Source organism: Engraulis encrasicolus, chromosome 14 (assembly GCF_034702125.1).
Source record: "Engraulis encrasicolus isolate BLACKSEA-1 chromosome 14, IST_EnEncr_1.0, whole genome shotgun sequence".
NCBI classification, from domain to species: domain Eukaryota; kingdom Metazoa; phylum Chordata; class Actinopteri; order Clupeiformes; family Engraulidae; genus Engraulis; species Engraulis encrasicolus.
Genome location: NC_085870.1, coordinates 43,442,454 through 43,457,453, shown reverse-complemented (window position 1 = coordinate 43,457,453; position 15,000 = coordinate 43,442,454). Strand labels below are relative to the sequence as shown.

The following is a 15,000-nucleotide window of genomic DNA, read 5'->3' as shown; positions in this document are numbered from 1 at the left end:
ACACACACACACACACACACACACACACACACACACACACACACACACACACACACACACACACACACACACACACACACACACACACAAATGCTACCCAAAGGGCCATATGATGACAGAGATGCTGATACTGGACAAACAAAGAGCCCACAGTTGGGGTCGTGATTTATCATAACGTGTGTGTGTGTGTGACTAATCATCTTGAACACACACAGAACCTATCTTATGTACAAAATGTACATCCTCAGGCTAGGCTTTGATCAGAGCTTTCCCTTTTAATGCTTTTGAATTTATAACTAATCTTCCTATCAGAGAACACATGATCTGAATGTGAAAATGGATTAATGACAGAGCGTGTATGATGACAGAATATGCCATTTTGTTCATCAAAGAACACACATTGTATTAGTGTGCCTTGGAATCTTTGGCAGACCTTATCAACAGCCACAACTGGAGCTAAGTCTGACCATAATTTTAAGACACATTGTATTAGGATAGAGAGAGCCCACTTTATTGATCCTGAAGGACAGTTGGGTATCCAGTAGCATTTTGCTACATAGTTTACAGTTTACATACAGTACATACATTCATATTCATTTAACTGTTTCAGTTGACCCAAGGAGGGCGAAGAGAAGCGAAAGGGAAACATGTGAGCCTGTGGAGAGTTTTAATGGTACTTTCTCCAAATGATCTCAATTAAAAAGGCACTTAAATCAAGCACAAGTCAAGCTCAAACAAAAAGCTACGTTCTGATTAAGTTGTAAATGCATGTAAATACACTATTTTGTAAACCCATCAAAAATGCACTGATGGTTTTTTGCACCTGGACCCTGCCAATATTTATTAACACTTTACTTGACGCAGGTGTCATAAGCATGTCATTACAGTGTCATAATAGTGTCATGACACAGTCATAGTAGATAAGTCATACATTATGTCCATGTCATAAACATTTTATGACTGTTGGCCTTAAGTGACATTCTGTTAAGGCAAAGACGGCCTTTGCCATAACCAAATGTCACTTAAGGCCAACAGTGACACATGACACATGCATAACACTATTATGACACTATTATGACACTTATGAGACTATTATGAGACTGTAATAACATGCTTATGACACCGGCGTCAAGTTAAGTGTTACCCAATATTTTCTAGTGGGCTGTTAACAGCAGATGGTGATGATGCCATCCATTCCCAGGGCGGAGGTGTGGAAGTGGGCATCATCCAGGGCTTATCGGCCCTCATTGTACCGCTTTGCCCTGCACTTGGAGAATCTGCTCCAGTGGGCTGGGCAACTGGCCAAGTGCTTTTAGCTGCTGGAGCCTCATCCATCATTAGATAGAATAGCCTTTAGTGTACTGTACTGTCTGGGTTTAAATCAGGCCAAGGTATATCATGGCAGAGTGGTTTACTGTGTGTGTGTGTGTGTGTGTGTGTGTGTGTGTGTGTGTGTGTGTGTGTGTGTGTGTGTGTGTGTGTGTGTGTGTGTGTGTGTGTGTGTGTTGTGTGTGTGTGTGTGTGTGTGTGTGTGTGTTGTGTGTGTGTGTGTGTGTGTGTGTGTGTGTGTGTGTGTGTGTGTGTGTGTGTTCGTGTGTGTGTTCGTGTGTGTGTTCGTGTGTGCGTGTGTGTGTCCGCGTGTGTGTTCGCGTGCGTGTGTGTGCGCGTCTGCACCTAGAGTAAAGGAAAATGTGTGATTCTGTGTGTGTGTGTGTTTACATGAGTGTTAGTGCGTGTCCTTGTGTTTTGTCATAGAGAAAGCATGTGTCTGAGAAAAGGCATATTGAGTTTTCAAATACCCTGTCGCTTAATCGATGTGAGCATTGTGTTTGTGCATTTTTTATGTCTGTATGTGTTTGCACTTTTGTGTTTTGCTGTATGATTGATGTCTCACTGTCAGCAAGAAGAGAAAAGGGCGAGGAGCGTGCGTGCGTGCGTGCGTGCGTGTGTTGGTGCGCGTGCGTGCGTGAATGAGACAAGAGGAGGCATCATCAGCGTATTGGGTTCATTCTTAAGGCTGTGTTGGCCCGCTCCCAAAGCATCCCTCCTGCATCCTAAATCCACCATCTGCCTTCCCAATGGCCTTTCTCATTCTCTCCCTCTCGCTCTCTCTCCTGTTCTCTCTCTCCTGTTCTCTCTCTCTTGATCTCTCTCTCTCTCTCTCTCTCTCTCTCTCTCTCTCTCTCTCTCTCTCTCTCTCTCTCGCGCTCTCTCTCTCTCTTGATCTCTCTCTCACACACACACAGCACACACGCAGCAGCAACTAGGAACAGTGTACCCACACTGGATAATGCTTGCGCACCCAAAATTCACCACTTCTGCTGTTCTCTGTCTGCGCCCCCCTAATGCTACCTACCCCTCTCTGCTCCTCCTCTCTCCTCCTCTCTCCATCCCTCCCTCCCTCTGCTTCTCTCTGCCCTTTATCCCTCCCTGTCTCATTGCAGTGCTTCTGCTGGAGTTGCCGTGGTGATTAGTTCAGTCTCTGTGGACAGGAGTGTGAGTGTGTGTATGTGTATGTGTGTTTCTATGTGTCGCTGTGTGTGTGCGTGTGGCTGGGTGGATGGATGAGTGTTGTTTGTTTAAGGCTGGGAAGCTCCCGTTTTGGCCTTGCAGTGCACTTTTTTCTCTTTTCTCCCCCACGTCTTTCTTTTTCTTTCTCTTTCATCTGTCTCTGTCTCCCACATGTGTGTTTTTTATGTTCTTCCTTTTCCCACTCTCCTGTCCTTTTCATTATTCTCTCTCTCTCTCTCTCTCTCTCTCTCTCGCGCTCTCTCTCTCTAACTCTCTCTCTCTCTCTCTAACTCTCTTCTCTCATCTCTCCCTCTCTCTCTCTCTCTCTCTCTCTCTCCCTCTCCCAGCCACCCATGTTACCCCCTCCAATACAGTATACAGTTAGTCAAGGAGAGATTGGGAGGGTAGGAGACTCTGCTACCCTCCCCATACACGTATCTCCTTGTCTAACTGTATACTGTATTGGAGGGGAGGGGTAGTCCAGTAGTCCAGTCCTGACCTGACCTGACCTGCCCTCTCCTCTCCTCTCCTCTCCTGCCAATTACTCGCCTCTCCTCTCCTCTCCTCTCCTCTCCTCTCCTCTCCTCTCCTCTCCTCTCCTCTCCTCTCCTCTCCTGCCAATTACTCGCCTCTCCTCTCCTCCTCCTTGCTAATAATGACTTCGCCTCTTATCAGTGCAGTGAATGACGCACTACCAGAACACACACATGCAGGCTTAATATGGGAATGGAAAGCACAGTATGTCTGTTAGTTATTTTGGTGTGTTTGTGTGTGTACTGTATGTGTGTGCATACTGAATGTGTGTGTGTATGTGTTCATGTGTGAGAGATTCTTGAGTGTGTTACTGTTGTACGTGCAACATTTTCAGTACTCTTTGGTTTTAGTCCATAAACAATGAATGAATGGATGAGTATAAACTGAAAAAGTTGAACACAATGTCCTACAATAAAGATGTCACCACATCACATTACATTACACTTTGCTGATGCTTTTATTTAAAAGAAGAGTAGGGACAGTGTGGGAGTAGTTGCCGTGCCCAAGGACCCTTTAAACATGGATGACATGGGGTTTCAGGCCTTGTAACCTTCCAAAACCCAACTGCTTAAACAGTAGCAGATGGCTGCCCACAACATTTGGTCAAAGTGGTAGCCTGATTATCATCCACTTTCAAATCTCTTCGAGACTTGGTCTGACCAAGAGCATAACAAGTAACGTTTCCCAAACGCCATGGTTGAACCTCCTCCCTTAGTTTGCTGCTGGTCGAGACCAGAAAGGGCTGTGCAGAAGGTTAAACCAAAAATGTTCTTAGTCCCAGTCTAAACTACACCACTACCTTGAACACGCCTCTTCCCAGGGCCATTGGAGCTGCTCAAAGTTGACTGATTCCCGACAAAGTAGGTGGAGTTCCCGATTTTTTTCCCGGGGCTCACAAATGATATTTATATTGCTCCTGGCTTGACTAGAAGCATCTTCGAAGGTGTTGTGTCACTAGGAGGGTGCGGCCCGGCTACCAAAGTGGTGTTGCTAGTACTAACGTACATGTGTGTGTTTTTCCGTGTTTGCGTGCAGGATCATCCACGAGGATGGCTACTCAGAAGAGGAGTGTAAGCAGTACCGGGCCGTGGTGTACAGCAACACCATCCAGTCCATCATGGCCATCATCAAGGCCATGTCCTGCCTCAAGATCGACTACGAGGACGCCACCAGATCCGTGAGGAGCATTCACTTATTCCTTTGTTTGTTTGTTTGTTTGTTTGGAAAAACTAGTGGGAGATTGTACCTGTCTTTGCCATGAAGTAGAAACGGTTGTTTAATTAGCGATAAACTGAATGAACAAACCAGTACCAAAAGTTCACATGCACATACACATACAGTATATGCACATGCGTGCACATACACATGCATGCACATACACATACACACATGCTTGCACATACACGTACACGCAAATATTTTTTGCCAGGCTAATCAAAATCTTCCCAAACACACTGGCCCTCATTTATCAAACTTGCGTATAAACCATTGTAGAAATGAGCGCAGATCTCGTCGTACGACAAGGCTCACTTGAGATTTACTAAACATGCGTACCTCTCCAATCCCATCGTAAGAGCGACCCCTGAGTTTGCGACATGGAGAGACGCAAACCGGCTAAAACATCCACGTTTCTGGTTGATTGACAGCTTGAAATTAGGCTTTATGCAAGGTAGACAACAAAATAGCACGTGGAAATAATCAACGGCAGTAGTCAACAATGTTTCAGTTCTCAATATGGAAGGGGTCAATTGATTTCCAAATAATGATGGTTACAATTAAATGTTTGATTGACTACTACAGCAGAAATAATGAAGATAATGATTTTTTAAAATTATGATGATAAACTTTTATTTGAAACAAGGTCAAGAATAGGGTCCTACGTGAAACTGGCCAACAAACAGTGCCCAAACCATTTCTTGAGGTAGGAGAGTTTTGCATCTACCTATTTCATCCATGTGCCCAACTGCCACCGCGAGCGTTGGAGCACCGCTGGTTCCCACGACTGAAGGCACATTCCAATACGCGGCTGTATACTGCACAATTATTCACACATCACGTCAAATCACAAATTACAAGTCTCGTGCAGTTGTTGGCCTAGTATGCCAAATAAACGCAGCGCTCGCAGGAAGGCTGCACCAATTCAAACAAGGTTATGGGCAAAATATACAATGTAAAAATATTTTGTACTTATCTAGGCCATTTATTTATGATAATGAGTTGTTGCGCTACAACTGCTGCTCAAATTGGTGATCGTAGTAATCTCAAGTCCAACTTGAAAACGCTGTACACCGTCTGAGAGCAGTTGTACGGATTTCATCTTTCCTGTGCTTACGATGAGATTTGATAAATGTGGAGAGAGAGTTCCTTGGAGTGCACATCAGCGACGACCTCTCTTGGACCACCAACACTACATCACTGGCGAAGAAGGCCCATCAGCGTCTCTACTTCTTGCGCAAACTAAAGAAGGCAAGTGCTACACCCTCCATCATGACAACATTCTACAGAGGAACCATAGAGAGCGTCGTGTCCAGCTGCATCACAGTGTGGGGAGGAAGCTGCACAGAGAAAAACAGGAAGACACTCCAGCGTGTTGTGAACACAGCGAAGAAGATCATTGGAGTACCACTCCCCTCCCTGCAGGACATTTACACCGCACGCCTCACCCGGAAAGCACTGATGATCATCAAAGACACAAGCCACCCTGCACACAAACTGTTCAGCCTCCTGCCCTCTGGAAAGAGGTACAGGCGCCTCCGTTCCCGTACCACCAGGCTTGCAAGCAGCACGATGCATCAAGCAATCAAGATACTGAACACTCAACCCACTCTCCCTCCACTGTCAGCCTCTAGCCAGCCAGGCCACTGACAACCCTCCCCCCCTCATCCCCACCACCATATCTGCGACTGAACATTCCACCTGCACTACTACATCTGTGACTGAACTTTCAACCTGCACTAACTCAAAACATACACATGCACACACACACACACACACACATACATACACACACACACACACACACATACACACAAGCACACCGCACTTTCTGCACTAAACCCAAACATACACACACTGACACACAACTCATACTCACACACACACACACACACACACACATACACAGATACACAGACACACACACAGACGCACACCGCACTTTCTACCTGCACTAAACACACACACACACACACACACTCACACACACACACACACACACACACACACACACACACACACACACACACACACACACACACACACGCACAAAAAACACATACAAACACACACACACACACATACTGCTGCTGGTGAATTTAATAAACCTTTTAATTATTTATTTTCTATGTCAGAACGTTATAAAGGACTTTTAGGAAAAGCACAACAAAAATACCTCCTCTTAATATATGTTCTCTACAAGTCTTCTGTTGTCCAGTCTTGCACTTTAAATGTCTGTATGAGCAATGTCTATGTCCATACTGTCTTATGTCCATGTATGAGTACTGTCTATGTCTATACTGTCTATGTCCTTACCTAGATTAGTCTATGTCTGCATGGGAGAGCAAGAAACGCAATTTAAAATTCTTTGTATGACCAGTGCATGTAAAGAAATTGACAATAAAACTTGACTTGACTTGACTTGACTTGACTTGACTTGACTTGACTTGACTAAATGCCAACCGGTCGTAGAAAAGAACGTACGCACGATATACGCATGATTTTCGTCGTACGCTGCTTTGATAAATGAGGGCCACTGTCTCTGACTATCATAATCCTTCATACAGTGAGCTAGGCAAAAAAAAGAGTGTGTGATTGACAGGCAGATAGGTGGGCAGGCAGGCAGGCAGTCAGGCAGGCAGGCAGGCAGGCAGGCAGGCAGGCAGGCAGGCAGGCAGGCAGGCAGGCAGGCAGGCAGGCAGGCAGGCAGGCAGGCAGGCAGGCAGGCAGGCAGGCAGGCAGGCAGGCAGGCAGGCAGGCAGTCAGCCAGCCAGTCAGGGTCAATAAATGACAGACAGATGCGAGGGCTGTGGTGTGTAGGCTGAGACGGGCAGAGCTGAGCTGCTCAGAGATCAGTCTCTCTACTCCCTGCCACTGGGCTCTCTGCTCTTAACCTGAGGTGCATTATGTGCCGACAGAGCAGAGTGACGCAGAGAGAAAACAGAAGTTAAAGACTGCACCCCCCCCCTCTCTGTCTCTCTCACACACACACAATCTCACTCACTCACGCAGACTCTCAGTCACTCTCTCTCTCTCTCTCTCTCTCTCTCTCTGTCTCTCTCTCTCTCTCTCTCTCTCTCTGCGTCTCCCCCCCACCAACCCCCACACACACACACACCACCACCACCACCACTGTATCTCACAACAATATCCCACCGTGTCCTGTCCACAGATGGAGCTTTTTACCTCTCTCTGTATATGTAGCAGCTGTTTGCCTTTTCTCATCTGCTCTAAGCCTTGAATGCATTGCATACCGATAGACTTTGGGGTGAGATCATAGAAGATTACGGCAAAACAGGGCTGAGACTGAGAGAGACCATATACTTCTGTGCTGGTGTAAAGAATACAGCATTGTGATGGTTAACTTCTAGCACTGCTCATAATTCCTTCCTTCCCATTTTACTCAGTTGTTTTTAACCCTTGCAAGGTGTTTTCAGTTTTTTACTTGAGAAAAATGGTATGAATTATCATTCTTTAACTTTGAGATGGCCTCATTTTCTGTTAGGAAGATTGATCTTTAAAAAAAAAAAACACTAGTGGCTCAATCTGTGAGCTTGGCTTGAGCTTACTCACTTCCTTCACTCGCTCCTTATCTTTATCTCTTTGTATCTCCCACCCTCAAAAAAATACATACACATACATTCACAAATTGGAAGTAGGGGACATGATGGCGAACAAGCGCTTGATTTTTTTTATTGGGTATTTTGGACCCAAGCACCTTATGTTTAACAACACGAACACCTTACAAGGGTTAAGTGTGCAAACACATTAGTGATTCTGTTTGTTCTGTTCTATTCTACAGTGTAATTATTACTGTATTTGCATTGATAGGTTTGAGTGTGAGAGAGAAATGGTGCATAAGCGTTGCTGTTCCGCATGCTCAGTGTTGGGCAGTGGCGAGGGGTTGGGAACGGGTTTGTGTGCAGAATCCCTGTCGTTTGACATGCCTGGTTCCACCATCGAGGCACCCAAATGAGTCATCAGTATTCCTCATGTCACCTCAGGTTGGTTTTGTTGGGCCAATGTGGTAAGACGGCTCTCTGAACAAAGCAGGAAATGAGCATTTGCATGCTAATGGGTATTTTGCAACAAGGGCCGGCGTGAATGTAGGCTGTGTGGAGCAGAGAGGAGAGCACAGAGAAGAGATGCACAGTACAGGGGGCCTTAGACCCAGACTCTGGGAGCTAGAGAGATACTGAGAACTGCTGAGAAGCTCAGACAGTGGTGAATTATGGGCCTTTGCTCCACATAATCTACAGCAGGGGTGGGGAACCTTTTTCATTCGAGGTGCCACTTCAAATTCCACCCAGGGCCGTAAAAGTCCTCCAAGGGCCGTACTATGAACGCAAACCAGGATTTCCCCCTGCACTTAAGGCTTATATTGAAGGCATCCACCTTTAAAACAGACGCCACCTTCTCTGGGTCCCCTGACTATAACTTAGCCTAATTGTTTTGCAAGTGTAATTTCTAAGATTCCTTTACAGAATATATGATATTTCACGTGAAGCTGCACAACTTTGAAATGATGTCAGGGGCCGGATAAAACAGCCTCGAGTTGAGAGGCTTGAGCCGTAAACGGCCCTCGAGACATAGGTTCTCCCCACCCCGGATCTACTAGCCTTGGTCTCACTGCAGGGCCAGCCCCGAATTCGATGGGCCAGCAAGCACGGCCGAGGCTCGGAGGCGGGGTCAACCTCTGTGTAAAAATGTGGCTGCATGGGGGACTTATCGCTAAATTCTGGGCAAATTATGGTTAAGCATTAGTTTGGGGTGTTTGGCTTTCTTATGGCATAATTTCATAAGATGCAACCTTGGCACTTCTGTTTGTGTTTTTAAAGTTATTTAGTCAACATAACTTTTTTGTTGTTATCAGGGCATCATGGGCACCACTACACTTAAACTTGGGATGTCATAGCTAAGTCATGTCGGCTTTTTTCTGCTTTTAGCCGCCAACTCTTGTGCCATTATCGTGATTTGGCATGCTTTCCACTGGACACCAATAAAAAGTGTCTCACAAATACTCACACATGACATTTATGTCGGCTTATTTAGCTTTTGCGCTATTATCGCCGAAGGTCTGGTAGGCTATATCGCACGTTTCAGACTGATCGCCAAACACAGTTTGAAATTTACACAAGGGCTTTAATGTCAAATGGATGGAAATAACATGAATGAATAGACAGGTGGCACGCCGCAACGAGGGGGTGTGTCGCTATGTCCGGGGCTCATAATTTTCTATAGCAACTGATGAAGGTGCTATGTCTCAGGGATTTGGTCTCCTTTCACATGGTAACTTATTCAATTACCTGCACATTCATGTCTCGCTATGTCCGGGGCTCATGCTTCTGTGCGCGATTGGGGGGATTAACTGGGCATGTTCGCACGTCTCCTTCTGTTCACTCTCAGTTGTCGAGCTGCTCGTATTTTCATGCGTCTTTGTCTTCTTAACATGCGCTGCGTCCCATACAGCTTCTGAATCGACAACTTTGCCATGTAATAAAACTGTTCTTGAAAGGCAAGCCATTTTCTTTGCAGTTCTTGTCGTCTTTGTCCGTAGGCTACGAGCCAAACGGCGACCTGCTCCAGCAGAGTTTGCTCCATTTTATTCTCCTTCTTTGTCGTTGTTCTGTTGTTGTCCTTCTGTGATTTGGGGCGAAAGTGGGCTGTGCCCGACTGACGTTTCACAAACAAGGCGTGTACCTGAATGTGCCTGGGGTCGGCTATGAGTCCGATCAGGCAAAAAATGGCCCGGGCCGGCAGCTCCGAGCCGGCCACTCTCCTGAGCCCCGGGCGGCCCCGGGCCGCTGAAGCGCGGCTAATGAGACCAAGGCTATTTTGTTCACATGGGCTCTTGTTAAATGCCGGGGCAGGGGGGTTGGTTATGCACTGGGGCCTCGCGATGGCCAGACAATGGGAGTTGAACCTGGAATAGGAAATTCCACTGAGAACTGACGGACAGTAGTTCAACATGGTCAAGCAAGGCTTTTCTCCCCACAATCTACAGTACGTTCACCTGGGCTCTCATTGTAGAGTATGGGGTGGAGATGCGTGGGGAGCCCTGGATGGATGGACAGACTGTGGGAGGTGAATGAGGAGGAGGAGATGCCGCTAAGAGCTGCTGAAACGCTTAGCCGGTCATTAACCCATTGACGCCTAAAGGTCAGATTAGACTTCTGCAACTGCGCTCGTCAAAACTCGCGTGGGAGTGGCCACGAACCAACATTGTATTCATGCATCTGCGAGTTCTGCGAGGTCCGAGGTCTCGTCGCGAGCCACATTTGAAATTACGCGATTAGACTACTTTCACTACATTGTAAGCACTGCGGTCATTATTAAGCAATGTTGCTTTCTATCGCGGTTAGCTAGGTATTTTCACACAAATTGCAAAGGCAATGCACTGGTATTAATCATTATTTGACATACCCAGTCTGTTTTCACGAGCAGAAAATTCAAGCATGTGAAGACAGTTGATTCTGCCGATGTGTGTTTACATTCGGTGGAGGAATGGTAGTAAAACCGCAGGCATTGTGCCACGAGTGTTCAACTGATGCATTGTTTGTTACTTAGCTTGTAGCTTCGTGTATTTACACACATTTACACACAAGGCATTAATAAAGTTTTTAACAGAATACAGCTCTGCTCTCGCAAACTACTGGCATTGCGCTGCCACAAGAACAGAACAAGGAAGTAGCGAGACGACCAATCATAGTGCCTTTTTGTCTGCGTACTCCGCGTCCGTCCGACGGATAGTTAGAATTTTTTGGAGGCGCTCGACGACGGGCGCAGAGCCTCTGAGAGGGGGGCGTGGACTCGCATAGACAGAAAACGGACGGACGCAGATTCTATGCGTCCGAAGCATAAATCTAGCTTAAGGCACCTGCAAAAAAGGGTGCTGAATGCCTGAGCCCTTTTAAAGAAAAGCTGCCCTCAGCCTATAAAAACCTAAATATCTCAGCTTCTGAAGCACATACAAATATGCACTAAGTTGCATTTAAATGCTAGGACCCTCATCTTTCATTAGAATATGTCATTCATCTCGAAAAAAACTGAGATTTTTAATAAAGTTGTCTCAAATCTCATGAGCCTGAATGTTGCATAATGCAGCTCCAGGCGCCAGGGCCAATGTTGCACAATGCAACACCAGGCATCAATGGGTTAAGGAAGGCTAGTGGTGATGGATGATCTTCTGAGGGGGGGATTAGGTAGGTGGCATGGAGACCTGTACTGCCTATGGTGACATGGAGAGACCTATATTGACTGCTGGAAGACCTTGGCACACTAAGGCGGTCCAAAGGGCAGTCATGGGTAAGCGGTTAGGGTGTCAGACTTGCATCAGGTGTCGAAGGTTGCCGGTTCGACTCCCGACTCGCCAGGTTGGTGGGGGGAGTAATTAACCAGTGCTTTCCCCCATCCTCCTCCATGACTGAGGTACCCTGAGCATGGTACCGTCTGGCCGCACTGCGCCATTTCGGACGCCATTGGGGGCTTCCCCCTTGCACGGGTGTGGCATAAATGCAATTTCGATGTGTGAAATGTGCACTTTTGTGCTGTGTCACTATGACAATGGGAGTTTGAGTTTCATAGTTGGGCTTTCTTCTCTTCTTCTTCTTCAGAGTAGATTCCTAGAATCTACTTGAGGCCCGCCCTTCAGATGGCGAGTTGAGGACATGTGAAAACGGCTCCTCCTTTTAAACACACACACACACACACACACACACACACACACACACACACACACACACACACACACACACACACACACACACACACACACACACACCCTCAACATCTTACACACACAGGCATCCATCCACACCCCACAGCCAGACAAAAACAGTTTAGCAGATGTCTGGTCAGCTGTGTTGATGAGAGAAGGAGGGCAAGAGAGAGGGGCAGGCAGGCAGGACGGAGAGCAAGGCAGGCAGGCAGGCAGGCAGGGGGGTTAGTGGGAGGGGGTGTCCAAAGTGGAATGGCTGGGTGGACCAGTCGGCGTAGGCACAGACACGGAATCAATGGTGGTGGAGTAGAGCGATTAGCAAAAGCTAATGGATCTAAACGAGCATGGAGGCACTGGAGCGTGAGGGGGGCACACACACACACACACACACACACACACACACACACACACACACACACACACACACACCAACCCTCTCTCTCTCTTTCTGTCTCTCTCTTTCTGTCTCTCTCTTTCTGTCTCTCTCTTTCTGTCCCTCTCTTTCTGTCTCTGTCTCTGTCTCTGTCTCTCTCTCTCTCTCTCTCTCTCTCTCTCTCTCTCTCTCTCTCTCTCTCTCTCTCTCTTTCTCTTTCCCTCTCTCTCTCTGTCACACACATACACGGCTCAGTCCACACATTTCACACATGACCAGCAGGGCACACAAGCCACCCCCCCCCCTTCTCCTTCCTAAGGGCTTCTAGTGGGCAGTATTTAAGCCTCACCTAGTTTCAGCTTTTAGACAGAATACAAGGAGATGGACACGGATAGAGAGAAGAAAAATATTTCAGTATATGGAAGACATGCAAAAAGGAAGAGTCCTTGTCCTTTGCCAATCACATCCCTGCTATTATGACAACAGAGGCATTTTTTTCTATATATTCTGGGTAGTTACTGTACGTAGCCTTTGTAAAGTAGCATGCAGTTGTGCACTACAGTGCACGGCACATAGTGAGTATGCGCATATACCTGTTTCTCCCAACGTGAGCTATGAGTAAGCATGGAGAGGGGAAAGCTGAGGGGCAGGAGGGGATGAGAGGAAGAGGCGGCTGGAGGGAGGTGAAGATGAAGGAATGGATGGAAGCGAGTCATGAGGAGAAGATAGCCAGCAGCTGTTTCTGCCTGTGGTGTGCACTGTGTCTTCATGCCTTCTGCAATTACACACATATGCTTCCTGAACTCATCTATCTTCCTCCTGTCTAAAAGTCATCCCTCTATCGCATGTGCTCTCTTTCTCACTCACTCACTCACTCACTCACTCTCTCTCTCTCTCGCTCTCTCTCTCTCTCTCTCTCTCTCTCTCTCTCTCTCTCTCTCTCTCACTCACTCACTCACTCACTCACTCACTCACTCACTCACTCACTCACTCACTCACTCACTCACTCACTCACTCACTCACTCACACACTCACTCACTCACTCACTCACTCACATCACTCACTCACTCACTCACTCACTCACTCACTCACTCACTCACTCACTCACTCACTCACTCACTCACTCACTCACTCACTCACTCACTCACTCACTCACTCACTCACTCACTCACTCAAACTGTACATACTCGGTAGTCTGTCACTTACACTCTTTCTCTGCCTTTGTTTCAGTCTTCTTTTGCCTTTTGCCCTTTCTTCGCTCCCCCACTCTACACTAATGAGTTTCCTACATCCTTTAAGCATCTTGCCATTTTCCTGATAAGGCTACTCTGTCCTGTACAGTATATCTCTGCTCCAACCCCTCTGCCTGTGCTCCTGTGCCCCTGCTGTTTAAAAAAAGGTTATGCCTCCATCCTCCCTGCAGCCTGTTCTTTTCCAACGAAGCTCTCTGTGCCGCCTCCTACTCCACCCGAGACATCATACTAGTATATACCTCCTCTCCCATACATCTGCCTTTGCTCCTCCTGCTGCCTAAATGAAAGATATTTTAAAAAGTTGGCTCCATCCTACCACCACCCTGCTCTTTTCCTGCAAAGCGCACTGTGCTGTCTTACCCCACCCTACCCAGCATAGGTACTGTATGTATCCCCTCCCACACCTCTGCATTCGCTTCTCCTGCTGTCTACCAGAAAAGTTGAAAAAGTTGCCTCCATCCTTCCCACACCCTGCTCTTTACCAATAAAGCCTCTGGCTTCTCTTCTCCTGCTGTCTACAAGAAACGTTTTTTAAAAAAAATCTTCATTCCACCCTGTCTATTCCACCCAAGGCTGTATCTCACACTGTGCGATCTGGTTCATGATTGTTTACGCCCGATTGGCTGATAGGGCATCCCAAGCCATAGTAAATCACAAATACCATTCTAAACAAAGATGCTATGCACGTCTAGGAAGAGCACATCTTTGAAATCACACGGACACCCCAACCAGGGATAGTACTAAGACGCTTCATTCCTGTATATATCTCGTCTCGCTGAGTTGTTGTAGGTTTGTTGTGTCTGGCAGCGTGATGAATTCTTGCATTGGCCATAGATGTTGCTGCGGTAACCAACCACTTCCTTAGCTGAAAGACACGAGGCGAATTAATTGTTATTGCAGCACTTTTTAATGAAATTTCGGTAGGGATTCATTTCAGCAGTCGTGCTCCAATATCCCTTACCCGTTATAAATCGAACACAAACCCGTGGCCTCTCGTGACTTATTTCTTCAATATACCCCCTTTCACTGCTGTCAAAAAGAAAATAACAACGTTCCCTCCATCCCCTGTCTGTGCTGTTCCATGCTGTCCTATTCCACCCTATTCCACCATATATATACATCCCCTCTCCCACTTTGTGTTTGCTCCTGCTGCTGTCTAAAAGTACAGTGGTAGAGAGTTAGAAAGTGTGGTTGTCATCCATCTTGGCTCTGGGCTGGCGCTGCTGTTTCAGCCCCCCGTGCTGCATCAGATTGGGCTGGCAGTGCAGCTGTGGCCTGCGGATGACCTGGCCAGCACCATGTGGCTCCAACCAAAGGGCTTTAGACACACAGCACGGTGGCCAGCACAGCACTCGCTCGGATTAGTGCTGGATTTCTAGAGCTGACACATTCGGGTG

At 46.9% G+C, this 15,000-nt stretch overlaps 1 protein-coding gene across 2 annotated transcripts in view; it reads left to right on the top strand.

The window, feature by feature from the left end:
- The window catches only part of LOC134462679 (guanine nucleotide-binding protein G(i) subunit alpha-2-like), a 127,493-nt gene that overhangs the window by 84,183 nt on the left and 28,310 nt on the right, over nucleotides 1–15,000 (top strand). For both annotated transcript variants that reach the window (XM_063215821.1, XM_063215822.1), the window contains one exon: nucleotides 4,081–4,222. In XM_063215821.1, coding sequence (XP_063071891.1) covers nucleotides 4,081–4,222 — 142 coding nt within the window. The remainder of the gene's footprint in view (nucleotides 1–4,080; nucleotides 4,223–15,000) is intronic.